Source organism: Oenanthe melanoleuca, chromosome 1A (assembly GCF_029582105.1).
Source record: "Oenanthe melanoleuca isolate GR-GAL-2019-014 chromosome 1A, OMel1.0, whole genome shotgun sequence".
Taxonomy (NCBI): domain Eukaryota; kingdom Metazoa; phylum Chordata; class Aves; order Passeriformes; family Muscicapidae; genus Oenanthe; species Oenanthe melanoleuca.
The window spans coordinates 8751097-8772788 of NC_079334.1; the positions used below are offsets into that span (position 1 = coordinate 8751097).

General features: G+C 46.9%; 1 protein-coding gene across 3 annotated transcripts; it reads left to right on the forward strand.

Moving 5' to 3' along the window:
* The first annotated feature begins 16190 nt into the window (after nucleotides 1-16190).
* On the forward strand, nucleotides 16191-20796 carry KCNA1 (potassium voltage-gated channel subfamily A member 1). Of its 3 annotated transcripts, none has more exons than XM_056482031.1 (3): nucleotides 16191-16623; nucleotides 16738-16925; nucleotides 17965-20796. In XM_056482031.1, exon 3 carries the CDS (start codon nucleotides 18124-18126, stop codon nucleotides 19597-19599), a length of 1476 nt encoding a protein of 491 aa, XP_056338006.1. In that variant the 5' UTR covers nucleotides 16191-16623; nucleotides 16738-16925; nucleotides 17965-18123; the 3' UTR covers nucleotides 19600-20796. The 3 variants fall into 3 exon arrangements, with proteins under 3 accessions (XP_056338006.1, XP_056338005.1, XP_056338004.1); XM_056482029.1 differs by having other exon boundaries at nucleotides 16442-16623; nucleotides 17685-20796; XM_056482030.1 differs by having other exon boundaries at nucleotides 16192-16925.
* The last annotated feature ends 896 nt before the right edge of the window (nucleotides 20797-21692 follow it).

Genomic DNA, 21692 nt, shown 5'->3' on the forward strand with positions numbered 1-21692 from the left:
CCTGTGCCAGGGAAGAATTCCTTCCCAATATCCAATCTAACCCTGCTCTGTGTCAGTGTGAAGCCATTGCCCCTCGTCCTGTCACTCCTGTCACTTGTCAATAGTCCCTCTTCATGTTCCCTCTCCTATTTTCTGTAGTTACCATCTTCTCCACTTTTGTGCCATCCCACAGTGGTGCTGTGTGTTGCCCTGTGAATTAAAGTGTACTTTGGCTGTGATTGGATAAAAATTTTATGACTTATTTTGTTAATCCTCTCTATAGCAGGATGCCCTGGCACGACTTTCAATGGCTTCACACTGACCAAGAGCAGGCTTAGACTGAAAATTATGAAATGGGCTAGCAAATGAAAATTATGAATCCTGGCTAGCAAAAACCTTGAAGCAAATAAGCCTGTTTGAGATCATATTTGACATTTAACATCTACTTGGGAAAGCCACAGAAAGGAAATGCAGCACAGTAAAATACTTCAAGGTACAATTTAAGTTTAGGCCACTGAACTTTGCACCCTTGCTCTCTATGGACAAGAAAGCTCAAATGAAGAGCCTGTGTGAAAGGATTTTTCCTATTTCCTCATCCATCTTTGCACATTTGCATCTCATGCAAGCAGATCCCTAAAGGGCAGCCCTGCATTCAAAGAATGCACTCAGCACAAATTGCTTCTGGCAGGGAAACTATTCCTAGCTTTACCTTGAACAGGTAATATTCTGAAATCAGCTTCATTTAAGCTTGAAAATACACAGAGGAGGTTTGATAAAAATACACAAATTTCACTTGGTTATTTGCATTTTGGGGGCATTGGGTTTGCAGGGCACAGTTTTGGTAGTGGGGGTGACAAGCTGCTGGAAGCTTCCCATGTCCAACAGAGCCAATTCCAGGTGGTCCAGGATGGATCTGCCACTGGCCAAGGCTGAGCCCATCACAGATAGCAGTAGCACCTCCGGGATAACAGAAGGGGGAAAACCCCACAGCTGCACAATGGCAGCTGGAGACAGAAGTTCAGTGCCTAAAAACCAACAAATATTTAGGAAAATACCTCTCTCCAAGGATTTGAAGTATGTGAATGTGTCAATCTAATGCACTGAGTAGATGAATCTTTAGAATTAACCACCAGATTTCTGCCCACACTTTCCTGTTTCACTGAGTCTTGTCTAAGACACCATTACTGAAGCCTGTTCTCCTGTCATTTGCACTTTTTTATCCATATCCAGATGGCCAATGTTTGTGTTCCCCCATGCAGGGACTTCTGTTCCCAGCAGGTTCTTGCAGCTCAGGAAAATAAAATGCTGTTGGATTCTGGAAGCTTTGCAGAGTTTAACTGCTGTGCTTTGAAATGCACCTCCAGCTATCCTGAATTTCTGGAAAACACTCTCTCTCCTCAACTTCTCAGGTTTGTACTCCAAGATAATCAACTTAAACTTCTTAGCTAGGTCAGTTTTTCCTAGGTACACACTACTGTTTGCTATTTCTGTTGCACAGATAAACACAGGCACAAAAATCCAGATTTACATGAGTCAAAATGAATGCCACTGGGTTGGGAAAGGTAATTTTGACTGCAAGTGACTTGAGTTTTCTATGCATTTGGAAACACAAAATGATCCCTTGGACTCAGCTGAAATAGTTTGCAGGGGATTTGTTTTGTTTTGTTTTGTTTTGTTTTGTTTTGTTTTGTTTTTGAGTCAAACCAAAAATTTCTTATGGATGTATCACAAGTATGCAGCAGGATAGCACACTGCTGATCTGCAATAATTCAGATCCTGACACAAGAACATGAAAGGCATATTTTAGCTATGATGTCTCCCTATCCCTTTCTTTTTCCTGTTGTTTATTTGTTTTGAATGCATTAACTTTTTTGGGGGGGATGTTGAAATGTTGGTATCTCTTGCCTAATTTGGTTTACAAAAGAGTGCTGCATTTACTCTACTTGGTATCAGAAATGCTGTTTCCTTTAAAAACTTTGTCAAGCTCCCTGGAAAAGGATGATGCTCTACATCTTTTAGTACTGCTCACTTACCTGCTGCTGGAGACTGCTCCTTGAGGCTTCATCTGGACTTCCTGACCCTTTTTTTCACTCTTCTGGCATCCTCAGTGAGGAGCAAATCCATCAGAAGCCATGGATTTGCCCTGCACCAAGAGCTGGGATCTGGCTCCACAGCTCCCTTCTGCCACAGCCCCAAGGCAGAAGAGCAGAAGAAGGATCTCTGTAAAATTCTTCAGGTCTTGGAAAAGGAAGCATCATCTTAAAGTGTCCATCCCTGTTTATTTCCTAGGAGAGATTCAGAGTTTCAGAGGGAAAGGAAGGCTGTGCTTGTATTTTGAAAACATCCAAAACAACATTTTGAAGACAAAATAAGTGGCCCATGGAAAATGCTACTTAGCTCCAAAAAATAGGAAATTGGAAAATTCTTCCTTCATAAAATGAGTTTTAACTCAGTGAGGGCCTGAGCAAGTTGAAAGCCCCTGATTTGCCTTTATTGAAATGATGAAAAGCACATAGAGGGAATGAGAAATAAAATGGATGTTTTTCATTGAACTAAATCTACCCATGGATATCTTGTGCATTCCTTGCTGTGATACTGCTTCCCCATTTGAAGGCTGCTTTTGTTTTTGTGACAACTGAAAGTTGATTGGACTAATCTGCTAACAACTCAAGTTTTTAATTCCACAGCATCCTGTGCCCAAAAGCCAGGCTAATGCTGAGACACAATGGATGAAAGTGGGTGGAGAGAGCAGACAGGAAAGGTACAATGCCAAGAAAATATCCCATTTGTGCTGCACTGAGGGCACATTCTCTGCCCCTCCTGGGGAAGACCACAGGAAAACCTGAGCTGTTTAGGAATGTGAGGTTGGAATTTTAGCTGACTCTGTAGATTGTCCTCAGGACTGTGTCCACCATGTCAGGAAGGACCAGCTGCCTCTGGACTTCTCTGTGTGCTTATTCCTGATCTATTGGAATTGATGTGCTCACATTGCTGAGAGCCCCACAAGAGGAGATAATCTGCCACAGATCAGCTGCCAAGTGGAGGGTTTTTTTCCCTCTTTTTCTGCTGCTTCATAGTCAGATGCAGACGATGGGAAAATGAAGTGGCTCGTCTTGGCAGCGGGCAGTGCTGCATTGCCATCTGCTGCAAAGCCAAGGGTGCTCCAGCATGGAAAAGGGAGTTATTGGAGAGAACTCGAGGGGTTTTGATGGAAAGGAGGGCTGCAGTGGGGCCAGCAAGCTTTGGATCACCAGTTCTTGCTAAATATCCAGAGTAAGTGCAATATTCCTCATGCCACAGGAGATCCCTCTGGTTTTTAATTGCATCCAGGACACCTCTGCATTTCCCCCAGCAGGGACAGAGAGCTGGGAGTTCCTGACACAGCTGGGGAACTGTCTAGGAGCAAAAAGAACAGCACAGCAGGGGAAGCAGTACAAAAGGACCTGGGAAAGCTTTCTTTATTTTAGTGATCAAAGCTGGACAGAGCCAGAGGTCATCCTCCATGAGAAACAAACAGTGCTGCTACTCCCTCTCCAACTTTCCAGCTGTGTTGCTGAGTGTCAAACTGGAGATTTTTATGTTTTTCTGCTGGCAGAGGATCAGGGCCACCTGAATTACATATCACAAGGACATGCAAACTTTCTCCAAAGAGACTACAGCCTACATAGGAAAGGCAAGATGAAAGATGGGAAGGATGAGAAAAGTGTGTGGATCTAATGCTAATTCTGCTTCTGAGGGTGACAAGTGAGAACCAGGAGTTCTGGGAGTAGAATCCAGTACCTAGAACTCTATCTAGGTTTTAGAGTTTATTCTGTGGATGAAAAAAATTAAAACATCCTGTCTAGAGTTTGTCTCTGACACATTTTCAATTCCAGTTTTTCTCTGTTTCTTGCAATGAGTTTGAACTTCATGGACTCATAGAATGACTGGGGTTGGAAGGGACCTTAAAGCCCATCCAGTTCCACCCCCTGCCATGGGCAGGGACACCTTCCACTATCCCAGGTTGCTCACAGCCCCATCCAGCCTGGCCTGGAACACTGCCAGGGATGGAGCAGCCACAGCTGCTCTGGGAAACCTGTGCCAGGGCCTCACCACAGTCACAGAATTTTTTCCTCATATCCAGTCAAACCCTACTGTGTGTCAGTGTGAAGCCATTCTCTTTCATCCTGTCACTCCAGATCTTTGTAAATAGTCTCTCCTAATTTTCTTTTTCCTTTAAGAAAGGAGGTATGAAGATATCAGTCCCCCTACAAAATAACTCTTAGACCTCGTGCCCCAAACAAGTGGTGGGTGTTTGTGTTTATTTGCTTTTATTGAAAGATTTTTATACATCAAAGTGCCTGGGGCACAAAGAGAGCATAATTTCACCTTTTTAAGCTTACATAACATCTTAAGGAGTGTCATTTGACAGAACTATAGATCTGAATAATCTCCTTTCTGCTGTGTGCTGCAGAATGGAGCTGTGATAGATGCAGGAGCCACTGCCAAGGAACCTGCAAAAAAAATATGCAAGAGGAATAAGAACAGATCACCACAACGAGGCATAAACCAAAAACCCAAGCAAAAATCAATTCACACACACTGTGCAAAAGGTATCTGAAACCATCTTTCACAGCTTGGTTGCTGCCTTCAAAAGCAGCAACATTTAGGCACTGTCTTGCAGATTTCAGCCCATTTTCCAGCTGGACATTTTCTCTGAAAACAAGCAAATGTTTTTCTATCACTTTTTTTTTATTAGTTTTTTTTTGTAAACAGGAAGTTGGTGATGCTAGCTCAGATCAATAAACTGTCAGAAGAGACCTCCTGCCTTTATTCCTGGCTTGTGCTTGATGCAAAGCTCCTCCTTGACTTACTTTCCCAGCCAGATATGCAATGATGCCAGTAAAACACATACATTACTTGCAGAACCCTGTGGGGAATCAAGGCACACCATAAACCACAAGTTTGGATTACCAGGATGTCAGATGTTAAAACTACAGCTGCAACTGAGACAGAGCCTCAGCCAGGCCTTCCTGAACACAACAGCATTATTCCATTGATGAGAGCCACTACAGAATTCCCCATGGCTCAGCTGTCTCTGTGGTGAGTAAAAAAATCATTCTTGTGCAGACAACAGGCACAGGGTTTATGAATCACTTGAATGTCCTTTAAATCCTCAAAGCAGGGATTAAGTAGGACTTAAGAGGAACATATGACTTGTGCTTGTCCTCAATACAGCAGTGGCTTCCATACTATGTGAGGAAAGAGCTCCTTGGGCTGTTCTGTGTTTTCTCAGTGCTGATGTCACTGGATGTCTTTGCTGTTGCCCTGGCTAGAATGAAAGAGCAGCCTGGTCTGCTCCTACAGCTCTTCCACAGACAGGGTTTGCACCCTCCAAACTGTGCTGTGCCACCTCCTCACAGTGCTCTGATTAATCTCATGCTCCAAGTTAAAATTCCCAGATCCTCCCTGTGGCTGGATGAATAGTGGAGTTCTCTGCCTTGGTGGGCTGGCTGGCAAAGGGAATCTTTGCACAAGTGAATTTGATTTCTGCACCACTTCCTCCTTATGAGGGGGACTCTCCTTTATCTCCTTCAGTTGATTGTTTCCTCTGATTTTGCAGCACAGAGCTCTGCTCCACGCTCTGATTTCCAGCTGGTAGCAATCCAATGAGATATGCACAGTCACAGATGCCTGTGTGAGAGAAGGGTGATCATTCTTTTAACAAGGTTAACTCTAAAACCCCACAGCTGGGGATAACCTGAAACCACTCATGATTTGTGATCAATTCAATAAATCACAGAGATCAATTAAAGAAGGATTTGGTTTATGTTGAAATACATGATTTTTACACATTTTCCTTTTTTCCCCCTATGCCATCCACCATCTTTAGCTGCTATATTTAAAGCATTTTCAATCTCTGCCTTTTCCCCACAATACAAGATGTCCAGACCCAGGAATAGTGTTGCAGATGAAGATATCATCTGATATAGCTTCTTAATGATTATATTTCTACCTACTTTTATCAGTCAAACAAAGTACTGTAATTACTTTCTTACTGCTTTGCTGTTGTAGGAAATTGGCTTCATTGAACCACACACAGTGACCTCAGGCAGGTCTAGGTAAAATTTTCTTAAGGGAACCTGAAATCCATCCATAGTTTGGGAACTCTAAAGGGATGAGAAAAGGGATGGACTTGCCATGTGTAAAACATGCCAGGACACTGGAGGCCTGGGTGGTGTTGCTGTTGGGCTATGGAAGCAGTGAAAAGGATGTAGCAACAATACTTCCTTCAAGCAGAAGAGGAGTAAAAGCTCTTTATTAAAGAATTAAATCACCCTTATATAGAGTAGATATATAGTAGATATATAGTGGTAGCAAGGACAGAAGTGATTTCATTGGTGCAAGGCAGGTAACATGGTAAACATGCTTTCAGAAAAACATCACATCTCTCACACATCCAGCAGGTGCCTAACCATTGTTATAATCCTTTCTCTCATGTTTTCCTTGAGCAGCCTGGGAAAATCCAAGCTGCTTCTTTCCCTGGTCTCACCAGTACCCACAGGGTGGTTGGGTGTTACCTGTCCTTGCAGGTAGGTGGGATTCCTTTCACTTCACCCAGGCCGTGGAAATTTCCATAGGTAAAATGTTGGCTTGTGAGGACAGAGGCAAGCACCACCTCCTGCTTTTGAACTGTAAAACAGTTCATGTTTTTAAGAACAACAACCAGTTTATGTTTTCAAACTCTATCAGTAAGCATGAGGGAAATCAGAGATCATGATTAGGACAGGCTCTGAATCCAAATGATCATGGATCACCTTGAGGTTTCAGGCAGACAACAAACTTCCTCCCACCAGAGGGTTTTGCTGGCTCCTGCCACACATCCCAGAGGCTGAGATCCCTGCCAAGGGCTCTGCTGTTTGGGGATGTGGCTCTGGCAGTGATTCCCTCTTCCAAAGCACATCTCAGGGTGTAGGAAAAGCAGATATTTGGGTGAGGACAGTGGTGTGATACTCTGGCTGAGGTTTGGAGCATCCCATAACTGGTGTTAGCAGAACATTAGGAGGTAGCTGCTGGTAAGGAATTTTGCCATGTGCTGTTATGTTTGCCCTACAACATCCACCTTGCCATGCTCACTGCTGCCTGCCCCTCCTTGAAAGGCTCTTCCTGGCATGCCTCACAGCATAAATGTATTTCTCTGCTGCACAGTACAATGGGATCATTATCCTGGGATCAGTCCTTAGGCACTGCTGAAGTCAGAAAATACTGCTGCAAGTGTTGAATATTAACTGCTGCCTGTTGCCTTGAGGCAATTGGACACAGGAGGTACCAGCTGAAGGTCCTTTCTCTTTTCCTGCATAATGCACAAAGATTTGAAAAGCAGAATGTAAAGGGACAACAGCTCCAGAAATTCTAAAGGCAAGCAATTTGTAAATAAATCAGCAAGTTGCCACATAGGGAGAGAGAGATTTGTCTCAAGTGTAATGGCCCTACTGCAATGTGCTCACTAAGCACTCAGTGCCATTTTAAACTCCATGAGGCTTGATTTTGAGACTTCAAGTGAAAATAAATCATAAAAAGAGGTGCTCAAAACTCAAGGGCTACAATCTGACGAAGCACTCAAGGAACACAACCAACAGGAAGCTGACCATTCCCTCCTGCCACAGCCAGCACAGAGGAGCTCCAGAAAGGGAACAGGTCACAAACCTGAGCCCAGAACAGACCCTGGCCCAGATATAAAGTGGGACAAGACACAAAAAAGCAAGACTGAGCAGCTGGAACAGCAGCAGTGCCCAAGGCACAGAAAAGATGGGACACTGATGGCCTGGTAGTGTCTGAGGGGTGCCTCACTGCCTTCATTTTGGGAAAGACTTGGAATTATTCTGAAGCACTCAACATCACCTGGGGACAAGGCTTCGAAGCATCTGGGTCTTTCACCTCAATCTGTGGTAGCCTCTGGTGTTTTTGTTTACTCAAGTTCTTTCTTTTTCTGTAAATAGCTGCTTCTGCCTCACTTGAGCTGTCTCTCCAGCAGACAAGAAGCATTTTGGGCAGGCAGGTCAGCCAGAACCCTGCTCCCCAAAGAGGACATGCAACTGTAACTCTAAATTTGGGCTCCAAGGCAAGAGTATGTTTGAAACACACCCTCTTAAGCATTTTTTGCTTCTCCTGCATGCTGAAAATAAAGCAGGAGGAAGCCCTGCTGCCAAACAGCTCTGCAGAGCAACCTGCACTGGGAATTTTCACCAGGGAAGGACAAGAGCAGCAGGGAGCATTTCCAACCCTCTGCCACAGACACACAACTACCTGCTCAGCATTTTCTGTCCCTGTGTGGTTCTTTCAGGCTTTCTGCAGGCTTAGAGCTGGGGCTGAAGATGCTGAGTCCCCCCAAGACATAGGGACCCCCTTACTGCCAAGCTTTTGGTTGCCCTCACATCCTTTACATCCCCCCATTTCCTGCTGCTGTGGCTCTGCTGCACAAACACCTGGGTGCTGATGTTTTCTGGTTTGGTCCCTGCTCAGGCTGTGTTGTGACATTTCTGCCAGCCCTGCAGCTACCTCTGGCCTTCCTTTAGCCCTCTCCTGCCACTGTAGCTGCCACCTATGATCCCTGCCAGGCTGCAGCTGCTGTCCTTTGGCCCTACCTGAGCTGCTGCTCTCTGCCTGTGCTCATATCTGCTCCTCTCTGAGCAGCAGATGAAAATGACCTTTATTCTCCCCATTTCTTTACTGTGAGTGTCTTGCTTAGTGTAACTGCTCCTAAAACCTGGCTGCTGGACTGCAACCCACCCTCCTCCCCACATTTCCTTCAGTAGATGCATTGGTGATTCCCTGTTTAGTCTTAGGGAAAAAGCTTTGCTGGGTGCCAGCCTAGGCAGGTAAGGATTGCTTTCCTGACAGCCTTGCTTTGACTGTCAGTCCCTGCACTGTTTGTGCTGCTAACTTTGTTTGCTCTCACTCTTCTTCATCTCTGATACCCATGGCAAGACATCTGGTGTCTGTGAAGTGCTGAGTGGCACAAATTCTGCTGCAGAGTGCTACGAGCCCTGCCAGAGCCTGTCAGGCTGTGGGAAGGCACTGCTCCACTCCTGTTCAGCTCTTGCCAGAGCCTCCTCCAGAGCCAGCTCCCAGAAATCCAACCATCATCCCCTGTCCTTAAAAGTGGCCATTTGCAAAGGTGCCTTGGAATGGCAGGGAGATCCCAGCTGATGAGTGTTTACCCAGAGCACATGGTGCCTGGCCAGTGGAATAGTCTGGCTCCAGTAAAGCACCCTCTAGGTATGAACTCATTCATTTCCTGATGGCAGCTCTTGTATCCTCAGGGATTACTGCTTGTCCTGCTTTAAATAAAATCCCATCTTGCACATGTGCACACCCACAGAGACACAAACACTCAATCCTTTGCCCAGTAATGAGATGGGCAGTGCCTGTGCTCCTTCCTCCTCCCAGCAGAGCTCTGGGCACAACGTGGTTCCATGTCTTTGCCATTGCTTCCAGGAGCACTCAGCACCTCCTCAGCATGTTCTCCTTCTGCTGGGGCTCATGCTGCATCTTCAGTGCCCCAAAGTGACACACTGGGCTTGTCCCACCAAAAGCACCTTGCAGCAGCACTGTGTTTATCTGCCTCCATCCCAGTCATGTCAGGGCTCTGCTGGATCTGTAATTTTGTCTTATGTGTTCATATACACACAAACAATGGGATGGGACTGCTGGGGCAGCTGTCCCAAAGCTTTTATTCCATCATAATCATCAGTTTTATTTTACAAAGCCAAGCATGGAAAATGGAAACAGCTTTAGCAGCAAAGTTCTCTTAGTTACAGACTTTTAAAAGCTTTTTAGCCAATAGGATAATAATAAAAGTTGACAAGCATTTGCTTAAGCCAATTAGTAAACTTACACACACATCTTGCTTCTAACAATGCTTACTTGTGATAGTTTAAAACAATGGATAAAGATTCATTATTAAGCTTACATATTTCTACTCTCTTGCTTAACATATTTTCCTAAGGCCTATCTCTGCACAGCTCACAGCTTAATTGTTTCTTGTCCTTCCATCTTTAACTTTCTTGCATTTCTCCATCCTAAGATTTGCTTTTACACAGCTTTGTAAGAGTTTTATACATTTTCTATTTCCCAGAGGGCTCCAGCAGACTTTGCAGCAAGGTCCAAGCTCTGTGGCTCTGTCTGTTCCAGGGGTTTATGGCAATTTGGGACTGGTTCCCTGCACTGGATTGCCTTTCCCCTATCACATGGGGCCCTGACTGCTGCCAAATCTTGTCTCTGTGTGATAACTCCTTCAATAATTCTTGTGTCCTGAGAGGCAGGAGGACAAAAAGAAGAATCTAGCAGTTTATCTTCTCTATGAACCACTAGAAATCCTTCACCACTTTAGCTCTGGACATTTCCTTCATGACTCTAAGGTTTTTGAGGTATAACTGGAGACACTGAAGAGTTCATAGATGTCACTGTTCTCTGAAAACTTCAGCTTTTCTGCATTCAGTCTAATGTGCTGTTCTGAGGGTCTGAAATCATGGCTGGGACTCCTTCAACACTTCCAGTTCCAGTAGAAGCTGCCTTGGTGCTGGGAATCCCTCCACTGGATGTCTTAGTTTCTGCTGGGAGCACACATATCATGATCCCAGCATTCACAGTCTGTTAGGTGTGATAAAGACAATCATTAATCCAGTGTAAGATGCTGCCCTGACTCATAAGAAACACTGAATACTTTTGAATTTGATCCATCTAATTGAGCCTGATTTCTATTACTGCTGAAGACTGGTGACTTCACTCCTGTAGAGACTGCTTTGGCATCAGTGTAGGTTTCCATTTTATGCAGATAACTCTTGTTTTTCTTTTTCATTGCCACTGATGTATGCTCTGCTCCTTTCTCTGTAGATCTCTTCACATCTCTCCTCTACATCTCTCATTTTCAGGAATTTCCCCTCAGTAACACTGAGAGTGCCACCAGACTGCCATGTTCTGGTAGCCTGGATTTCAGGTCTGCAGCAGCTTTTGAGCTGCTTAAACAATAAGGGCACACTTCTTGGGAAGGCTAAATGAAGCCCACGAGGACTTTTCCCTCCACATGGCTTGCTCAGTGATGGATGGTCTTTCTGAGTGTCCTTTATCATAGACCAAGTGATAATGTGCCATATTTCATGGCAACTCACCAACAGCTTGAAACTGTCCACTGGGCTTAAAATATCCTCTGCTATAAACTCCAATTCCCATTGTTGCAGTCTGATGTTGCTGTTAATGAGTGTTCCTGGAGCTCTGTGCAGGTGACCTTGCAGCCCAGCTAGGGCTAAACCTGGCTCTGATTTTGTAGCTCTGCTGTGATTAGGGCTATGGCAAGACTGGCAGATTGTTTGAGCACTGGGATATCCTGTTATGCCTTGAGTCCCTAAGGCACACTTTATTTCCTTAGAGAATTCCACTGAGTGTGTTTGTTCAGGAGAAGGCTTTGGGGTGACCTCATTGCAGCATTCCAGTGCCTGAGGGGAACTTCCAAAAAAGATGGAGAGAGACTCTTGACAAGGGCCTGGAGTGACAGGACAAGGGGCAATGGCTTCACACTGACACAGAGCAGGGTTAGATTGGATATTGGGAAGGAATTGTTCCCTGTGAGGGTGCTGAGGCCCTGGCACAGGTTTTCCAGGCAGTGTCCCAGGCCAGGATGGGGCTGTGAGCAACCTGGGATAGTGGAAGGTGTCCCTGCCCATGATCTTCACCTCAGACCAGATGATCTTCCAGCCCAAACCATTCTATGATGATGTGATTCTATCACTCATCACCACTCAGCCTCAAGCCTGGGGCTTCATAACAAGGCTTGTTTTTCAAAAACACCACCACTTTCTGATTCACTCCTGGGCAGCTCAATGCTGTATGAGGTGGCTTTGTTTAGATATCTGTCAGAATCTTTTTTTTTTTGTGGAATCATCCTGCAAATGAACTCACACAGGAGCAAACTCAGACTTCCCAAAGCTGACTTCTTGGTTGTGTGTTGCAGTGACCCACTGGTTTTGGGATTTTACAGAACATACTTGCTCTGGTGGTGCTCTGTTCTGCTCAGGTGTTCCCTTCTCTGACAGTGGAGCTTGGTGTGGTGCTCACCCCTCATGACAGGGGGAAAGGTCACTCTCTGCTCTCTGCACGTGGTGGCCAGCAGCACTCTTGATAAATATATTCTTGCTGTGGTGCTTTTATAAGGTCTCCTACTAAGTCATCCAATTATGGGAAGCCAAAAGCAACTCCCTTTAAGAAAAAAAGTCCTTTGTGTTAAGAACATGAATATGCTTAGGGGTGGATTGGCATTTTGTTTCCATTTCTGATTATATAGCTGCTTTTGAGGAAGACAGAAAAAAGTTCAACCCCAACCTATTACAAAACATTTTCTGTTCTCAGCCCAGCCATTCTCCTGTTGCCACACTTTGTGCCTTTCCAGCCCACTGATGTGGGATACAGAGGCAAGGCAGGGACATCTTTTCTCTCCGGGCTGGTCCTAATGGCACAACCATCCCAAGAGTGAGGACAGTTCTCATTGGATGCTGCTGGGAACCAGGGAAAAGCAGCCTTGAAGCCTTGGGTGCCTCAGGCTGCTCAAGGACAAGAAATTATAACAATGATTATGCACCTGCAGGGTGAGTGAGAGATGTGATGTTTGGCACAAAGCATGTTTTCAAAGAGGTGTTGCCTTCTTGGACCAATGAGCCTTTTCTGTTCTGTTTTACATTAATTACCCCATATAAGTGTAGGGTTTCTTTAAATAAAGGTCTTTCTCTCTTGCTTCTCCATTACATGAAGAACTATGCATTATCCCTTTTGCCACTCTCCTATAGCCCAAATACAACAGACAGTTTCTGCTTCCTTCTTCACAGGGATAACTCCCAAACTCTCCTCTTCCCTCTGTCTAGCAACAGGAATGGGTCTACTCCTTGTCTTTTTTTGATCACAGAGGGCCAGTATTTAAGGCTTGAAAAGGGAACAGGACAAAAAATGAAACGATATAACAAGAGGGAATCAAAGTCATTGCCGTCTCCCATCAGCTATCAGTATTCTTTGAAGCATGAGATTTGATTATCCCAGTCACAAAAAATGCTTAATAATACTGAAGGATATTAGCAAGGCTTATAAATCAGTGTTAAAAGATTAAAAGCTTTTAAAGGATTCTTTCTTCCCCTCAAGGAAGAAAACCCAACTGTCAACACCACAAGCTCACCTTGGGTTCCATCTGTTGACTCTTTCCATGTCATGAACCAGAACCATTGACAGAGCTCTGCATGGCAAATTTGGGCCAGAACATCTCACTTTATCCTCTGCCTCCCAAGGCCATTAAATGTGGTGACACCTGCACAACTCCTTGGTGCCTTTAGGCAGCTCAAAATGGACCTATAATGTTTCCAGGTTGGTTTCCAGGCTTAGATGGATTGGGATCACAGTGAGGATCCATAGTGACATCCTTTGCCATTGGATTTCACTATGGTTTTTATCACAAAAAAAATGTCTCTTGCAGGTGAGGAAATTTTGGGAGTCACTCAAGACACTCAGAGGAATGATGCCATGCTCAGAAATTCACTGTGTTTCTGCATCCATTGATTTTAATCGGGATTTTCCAGGCTCCCTGGCTGCAGTGTTTAAAGCCTGCTTCACTGTGTAAAGACAATGCTTATTTTTTAAATCCTGGTTCAGATTCACATTCATTCAATACTTTTTTTTTTTTTGTGACCCTCACAAGGACTTCTAATCAACAACTTGATTCTTTCTTTCTAAAACAAAAAAAGAAAAAAAAAAAAAAGGAAAAATGCTGTTCTTTCTCATCACAACAGTACCACCAGACTTCCCACCACAAAAGGCTGCAAAGTTTCTTGCAATTTTTAGTTTCCCTATTAAAAATAAATTTGTTCCTGAAGAGAACTTTTCACTGTGGGTCTTTGGGGGGATTACCAGTGCAACTGCTGCTGGCCATTTTCTGTAATATAGAAAGTAGGAAATAGCAGCAGCCTGCCTTTGAATTTGGCAGCAAGTTGGATTCTCCTTCCATTCCTCAACATTTAATTGAAGCTACTTAGCACTATAATGTGTAACATCCGACCTTCTTGCAAGCCCTAGTTACACTGCTCATTAGTCTGTGTACTTTAACAAGATTTTATTGACCCCATGGCTAATAGCCCACTTAGAAAGATCCCTCCCCTCCTGCGTGACTCCTTGTCAGTAATGGTAGTTGGATCGCAAAGAGAAATCCCACAGCTCTAAGCTATTCAAAATGAGGAGGGGGGAGAGCAATATCCCACTTTATCCTTTTGCTGTAATGGAAAAACAAAGGTTTCTATCATTCCTCCTTTTTTCTATTTCTGTGCCTGGTGTGCACGCAGCTCCCAGTGAGGATTTGGGTTCTGCTGTGCTAAGACAGCTCTCAGAAACCAGCAGCCTAAGGAGCTGTGACAGGCAAAGAAAGCACTTTTAAGTCCTGTTTTCCAGATGCAAAAGCAGAATATATAGCCTTGCCTGCAATCCTGCAGGAAGCCAAGGGCAGAGCAGCACGGTGAGCTCAGGCCTCTGCTTGTCAGAGCTGCATTTTCACTGCTGAGCATCTTTGTGCTGGGACAGGGCGGCTGAAAAACAGCCTGGTTAGTTTAGGTGATGGGACAGCCTTTCTTTTTTGGGGGGTGTTTAGTTTTTACAGGGTCCAGGGCTGGGTGCTGATGCTGGTGCTGAACTTCAGACAGAAAACTGTGCTTTATTTTTCACTGGAAGAAGACCCTCTCTTTTTATTTTGTGTTTTGATTGTTTTACCCGGGAGTGGCAGAAGGAGACTTTTCTCTTGCTCAGAACTTCACCAGAAGTTTCTCACAAAACTTTCAGCATATGTGATACTGGGAAAAAAGAACAACAAACAAACCAAACCACAACAAAACCCACCCTTGTAGCAGGCTAGACAGGAAATCTGTTTGTTTCTTGCACTTATGTTTCTACAGGGCTGGTGAATGCAGCATGCTAACTAGCTGTGATTGCAGCACTGCCAGGGATAGAGGATTTTAGAATGGCTTTTACTCTAGTAAAAAAAAAAAAAAATTAAAACCCAAAACATCATTAAAAAACCTCAATCCAAACAACAAAAAGGGGAAGGGAAGAAGAGAGAAACCACCGGGAGGTCAGGTGGTTAAGTATTTTTGGACTGCCAAGGTGGTGATCTTAAGTGAAGATAATGTATTATGCAGTGGAAAGCTAATGAGACCAGGTCTGTTAAACACGGGCTTGGTGTTACTTAGCTCTGGAGTGCTTCAAATTACACAGGCACGGGTTGTATTTGATCACCGCTCCCGCTCTGACAAAGTGAGCAGCAGGCTTTTATAGAATGTAAGCGATCATATACTGTGGGCAACGATCCTGCGCTGGCAGGGGAGGCCAGCTGATGACATAATGGGTCTTTTCCATCTCGAACTTAGGTGATTCATCAATTAAACGAATTCGCTGGGCTAAAGCAGCATGAAAGGGCACTGTCCCTGCCTGACATTAACCCTCCCAATTCCAGCCGCTCCGCTCGGGCTTTAGCCTCCACCAGCGCGTCCGGGAGGCTCCGCATGAGCAGCCCCGTCCTGTAGCGAGGCGGGCCGGGAACCGCAGCCGGAGTCAGTGCGGGATGCGCGGTCCCGGCTCCGTGCGGGATGTGCAGTCCTGGCTCAGTGCGGGATGCGCGGTCCCGGCTCAGTGCGGGATGTGCTGCCCCCGCTCAGTGCGGGATGTGCGGTCCCGATGCAGTGCGGGATGTGCAGTCCTGGCTCAGTGCGGGATGTGCTGCCCCCGCTCAGTGCGGGATGTGCAGTCCTGGCTCAGTGCGGGATGTGCAGTCCTGGCTCAGTGTGGGATGCGCGGTCCCGGCTCAGTGCGGGATGTGCGGCCCCGCTCAGTGCGGGATGTGCGGCCCCTATTCAGTGCGGGATGTGCGGCCCCCGCTCAGTGCGGGATGTGCGGTCCTGGCTCAGTGCGGGATGTGCAGTCCCGATTCAGTGCGGGATGTGCGGTCCCCGCTCAGTGCGGGTTGTCCGGTCCCGATTCAGTGCGGGATGTGCGGCCCCGCTCGCCGCAGGTGCTGCGGGGGACGAAGCGCTGTCCCGCCGTCCCTCGGCGCACCTGCCCGGGCTGCCGCTGGCCCATCCCCATCCTCATCCCCATCCCCATGCCATCCCCATCCCCACGCCAGCCCCATCCCGCCCGCATTGCGTCGGGGGCGCGGCGCGCAGCGTGCGGGGGCGGCCGGCCCGGGGGCAGCGCGCATCGCTCCCTCCTCCGCCGGCCCCGGCCCCCGGCTCCCCCGCCCTCCCGATCCCCGAGCTGCACCAAACAGCTCTCAGGTTTCTGCTGATACTGCAGCGTCAAGAAATGGCCCGAGTTTGCTCCTCGCTCCCAGGCGTTCAGCAGCCCTCTCGCTCCTGCCGCACGCGTCCAGCCCCTGCCTCCTCCTGCCTCCGCCGCTGCTGCTGCCGGGACGAGCCAAGCCCGACTCCGGGGATGCGGCTGCAGGGCTGCGGCGCTCTGGCATCTCCCCCGCCGCCGCTGCCCAGCGCCCGGCTCCTTTTCCAGCTGTCCTAAGGGAAGAGAGCTGGAGAGCCAGCAGCTATCTAGGACTCCGCGATTTTATTGACTGACTCGAGCCTTTTGGAAAAGGTACTTTGCACTCTTTTCGGCGCGCACCTCCCACCCCCCACTGCGGTTCTCAGCAGAAACTAATTAAACCCACTCGCCCTTGGTGCAGCCTAAGACAGTGTATGAATATTTCAGTGTCTCGCAGGCAGCCCTGTAAAGCGATCGCTGTGTTATAAAGAGGGGCGCGAGAGGAGGAGGAGGAGGGTTAAGTTTGCCGCTGCGGTTTTTGTTTTGGTTCGGTTTTTTTGGATGCTGCTGCAAGGCGACTTGACGCATTCCGGCACTGGCTCCTACTCCTAAGCGGCGCGTCTCGCCCGGAGCAGGTAAGGAAAAGCCCCTTCTCCCTCCTCCCTGCCGCTGTTACACTCGATTTTGGACGGTTTGGTTCTAGGATGTCGACCTCCTGTCTCTCTCTCAGTTACCTTTAACTGCTGCAAAGCAGGAGAGGAGATGCTTTGCTGCCCCTCTCCCAATCCCCCCCCACTCGGTTGGTGTGATGAAGTTGTCAGTGCTCAGCTAAGTCTCCACAGCGGGGAGCGCGGTGCTCGGGAGACTCCTTGCAGGAGCCGACCCCTCTGAAGTTGCCCGGGAATCCCTCCCGATGAGTTCGGGGCACCTTCCTGCCTCGGAGGCCTTGGTGCATGTCCGGGGATGTGTAGGAACGCGTAGAACTCCGCATGTGCTGCCGTAGTGGGCAGAACGGGATGTTCCTGCTGGTGTGAAAGCCAATCCATTGCGCCTGAGTGTGTGTGTGTGTATGTGGAGGGGCTTGGGGGCTGGTTTATTTTGTTTCTCTCCTCCCCGGCAGCCTCCATCCTGCAAGTGAGCTTTACGCCTTCAAAGCAGAGTGTTTCCATCCCTCCCTCCCTCCCTCCCTCCCCAGCGAAAGAGGAGAGGACCAGGGCAGTGGCGGTGGTGGTGGGGTGAGGGGGAGGAAGGAAGAGGCAGGTGATGGAAATTTGCTGAGTTGGCATTGCAAGGACTCGCCTCCCAGCCAGCCCGTGATTTATATATTTATTTCTATATTTATTTATTTATTTTATGTGTATGTGCGTGTGTGTGCGTGTGTGTGTGTGTGGTAGCTCCGTGACAGCAGCTGCGGCGATGGTCGAGCCGGCGAGAAAAGTGGACGGATCGAGTTAAAGGCTAAAGGAGACCTCGGCTGGGGAAGGGAACCCCAGCCCGGGGGTGCACTCCATAGACCTTCAGCCTCCCGGTTTGGGGGACAGGACCCCTCACCCTACCTGCCCTCTGCCCCCCCTAAAGGTACTTCTTCCCTCTTTCTTCACCCTCCCGTCATCCCTGATGCCTCTCCCTACATCCCACCTCTCTTTTCCCCTTTTGGGTATTTCCATCCTCTAGGCTCCACATCCACCCCTTCCTCGAGCTCCCCGTCCCACCTCAACCCCCCCCCCCGAACCGCCCTGGGTCTCTCTGTGCTCCTCCATCCTCCTCCTCCTCCTCCTCCTCCCTTTCCCTCACTTCTCCCCTGCCCCTTGCTCCCCTTCCCCGCGTGCCACCATGACCGTGATGGCCGGAGAGAACATGGACGAGACCTCGGCGCTGCCCGGCCACCCCCAGGACAGCTACCAGCCCGCGGCCCACGACGACCACGAGTGCTGCGAGCGCGTGGTGATCAACATCGCGGGGCTGCGCTTCGAGACGCAGCTCAAGACCTTAGCCCAGTTCCCCAACACGCTGCTGGGCAACCCCAAGAAGCGCATGCGCTACTTCGACCCGCTCCGCAACGAGTACTTCTTCGACCGCAACCGGCCCAGCTTCGACGCCATCCTCTACTACTACCAGTCCGGGGGAAGGCTGCGCCGGCCCGTCAACGTCCCCCTGGACATGTTCTCTGAGGAGATCAAATTTTACGAGCTGGGCGAGGAGGCCATGGAGAAGTTCCGGGAAGACGAGGGGTTCATTAAAGATGAGGAGAGGCCCTTGCCGGAGGGGGAGTACCAGCGCCAAGTGTGGCTCCTCTTTGAGTACCCAGAGAGCTCTGGGCCGGCAAGGGTTATTGCCATAGTCTCTGTCATGGTGATCCTCATCTCCATCGTCATCTTCTGCCTAGAGACGTTGCCTGAGCTGAAGGAGGACAAGGAGTACACAGTGCACCGCACTGACAACACCACCCAGCTCTACAAATCCAACATCTTCACAGATCCCTTCTTTGTGGTGGAGACCCTGTGCATCATCTGGTTCTCCTTCGAGCTGGTGGTGCGCTTCTTTGCTTGCCCTAGCAAGACTGATTTCTTCAAGAACATAATGAACTTCATTGACATTGTGGCCATCATCCCTTACTTCATCACGCTGGGCACCGAGATGGCCGAGCGGGAGGGGACTCAGAAAGGAGAGCAGGCCACCTCCTTGGCCATCCTGAGAGTCATCAGACTGGTAAGAGTCTTTCGAATCTTCAAACTCTCCCGGCACTCTAAGGGCCTCCAGATTTTGGGACAGACCCTCAAAGCCAGTATGAGAGAGCTAGGTTTACTAATCTTCTTCCTCTTCATTGGGGTGATTTTGTTCTCTAGTGCGGTATATTTTGCTGAGGCTGAAGAACCTGAGTCTCATTTCACAAGTATCCCTGATGCTTTCTGGTGGGCGGTGGTATCCATGACCACTGTGGGCTATGGTGACATGTACCCTGTGACAATTGGAGGCAAAATCGTGGGCTCCTTGTGTGCCATCGCTGGTGTGCTGACAATTGCCCTGCCTGTACCTGTCATCGTGTCCAACTTCAACTACTTCTACCACCGAGAAACAGAAGGGGAAGAACAGGCTCAGTTACTTCACGTTAGCTCCCCTAATTTAGCATCTGACAGTGATCTCAGTCGCCGCAGCTCCTCCACAATCAGCAAATCTGAGTACATGGAAATCGAAGAGGATATGAATAATAGCATAGACAATTTTAGAGAGGCTAATCTCAGAACTGGCAACTGCACTGTAGCCAACCAAAACTGCGTTAATAAAAGCAAGCTGCTGACTGATGTGTAAACAAAAAAAACAAAACAAAACCCCCACTCACAGCTTGAAGACTTTAGTGACACAGTCACACTTTGTAGATGCTTTACTGATAGTCTTTGAATGCTTTATTTACCTCGTAAATGCATTGTTGCATTGCAGATCTTTGCTCTGCGATAAAGAAGCTTCCAGGATCCATGAAAGCTAAAATTTTGTTTATTAAAAAAAAAAAAAAACATTTTCCACCTGGTAAAGAATAACCATTTGAACTAGTTTAGTTTTAAGCCGTTACGACGCTAGACCTAAACTTTTCCTCTCCCATCTCTTCTTTTTTTTTTTTTTCCTCCTTTTCTTTTTATGGATAAGTTAAACTAAGCAAGACAGTTCTTAGAGCTATTAAGCATATGCATGGATTCCAGTAAAAAATATTCTGCAAAACTGCACAGTTGCAAGAAAGTGCATCAGATAATAACAGTAAAAAAAGATCACCCAAAACCTGCGGCGAGCATTTGCCGTGGTGTTTATGAAGGAGTGCAAATTTTCCTTCTGCCCCCTCTGTGAAAGATTCCATCCTTCCAACCTACAGATCCACACAGCACATCATTTAAAAAAACCTACTTAAGCCTGGTCTCTTTTGCTGTCCGTAGAAGAAATATCCTAAAAGGAGAATAACAAACAAAACTGAAGACAAAACATCTGCTATGCTGCTAAGTTCTCTTACATGCAGATGATAGAAACACACTTTTCCTCCCCGTCCCCTTTCAGAACTGGATACAAAACTTTAAGCCCCTCTGTTGCAAGATAGCACAATGGAGTTTAATATAAGCATGTTTGAATTTGATACTATTTATTTTATGATCGCATGCTTGAAACGTTACCTCAGACAATAGCGGATAAGCTTTCGTTTGAACTGAATCTTCTAAAAATAGGTCCTTTCTCCTATCTTTTTTTCATTTCTTTTCTTTTACTTCTTGATTTGCATTCACCAGAAGTGCACTCCTTAATTTATTAAATCGTTGACTAGTAATTTAAAGTACTGTATTTAAGTGCGTATGTTAGTCAAATGGGAACAATAACTTTTGGAGATCAAAGCATGTTCAAATATTCAGCATTATGGCCTATTTGATTAAAGTGTAACTTGAATTAATTAGTGCATGAACTCAATGATAATAATAATAATAATAATAATAATGATGATAATAACAACAATAATGATAACAATAAAAATAAAAAAAAATGCGCTTGATAGACTGAGGGCCTGAATGAACTGATTAGAGAAACTTGATTGTTTTCCTGCATTGCTCAGGGAAATGTGTTGGCTTTTGTCCAGGAGTTGTCAGAAAGGAACGTATCCCATCCCTTAAAGGGAAAGCTATATGGAAAATTAAGAAGTCAAGTTATATATAGCAACACCTAAAAACCTAGTATCCTCTATAGATGAAAGGTGCAGATGCATGCTTTTTGGTGCATTCTCAGAATGTAAATGAAACTTATCTATTATATGCATCCAAATTGCAGCAGCTGGTTTCTTTTGCAGTCATCAGTTGAGACTTTTTTGTATCCCCCCCCCAGAACTCACTGAAGAGACTCAGCAGATTGATTGAGAGAGTTGCACAGTGCCTTTATCTTACACCCCCCAAAATTGCTGAAAGTGCCTCCAGGAACTGAGTGGATCAGAGACACCAAGGGAAAGGCCAAGGAGTCAGTCTGCTGTCAGGAGTGTCCTGTGTGCTTTCTACTGGCACAGCCCAGAAGGGTTTAGGGATAGAAGGATGAAGTGTGAGTGAGAGGGATGCAGAAGAGGAGGGCAGAGACCACCAGTGCCCGTGGAATACTTTCCTTCCCCAGCCAGTCTGATGCTGCAGGGCTCTGCGTTGGCTTCTGCCAAATAACTCATAGTTGTGTACATGCAAGGCTTCAGGTTCCCCCAGGTTGTTCATAGAGGCATCACTGCCATCCTGCCCTTCCTTTCCCTGAGGTGGTTTTTGGCAGGGCACAGGAGGAGCAGGAGCCCTGGCATTGCCCAGTCAGGCTACCAGACTGGAGGAGTGTGCTCTTCTTTCCCTTAGATTCCCCAGCAGGAAGATGGGAAAGGCTTTGCAGGGCCCTCCCATCCCTGTCTGCTC

Excerpts from the sequence above, each read along its gene's own strand:
- KCNA1 (XM_056482031.1), top strand. The coding sequence starts at position 18,124 with ATGACCGTGATGGCCGGAGAGAACATGGACGAGACCTCGGCGCTGCCC.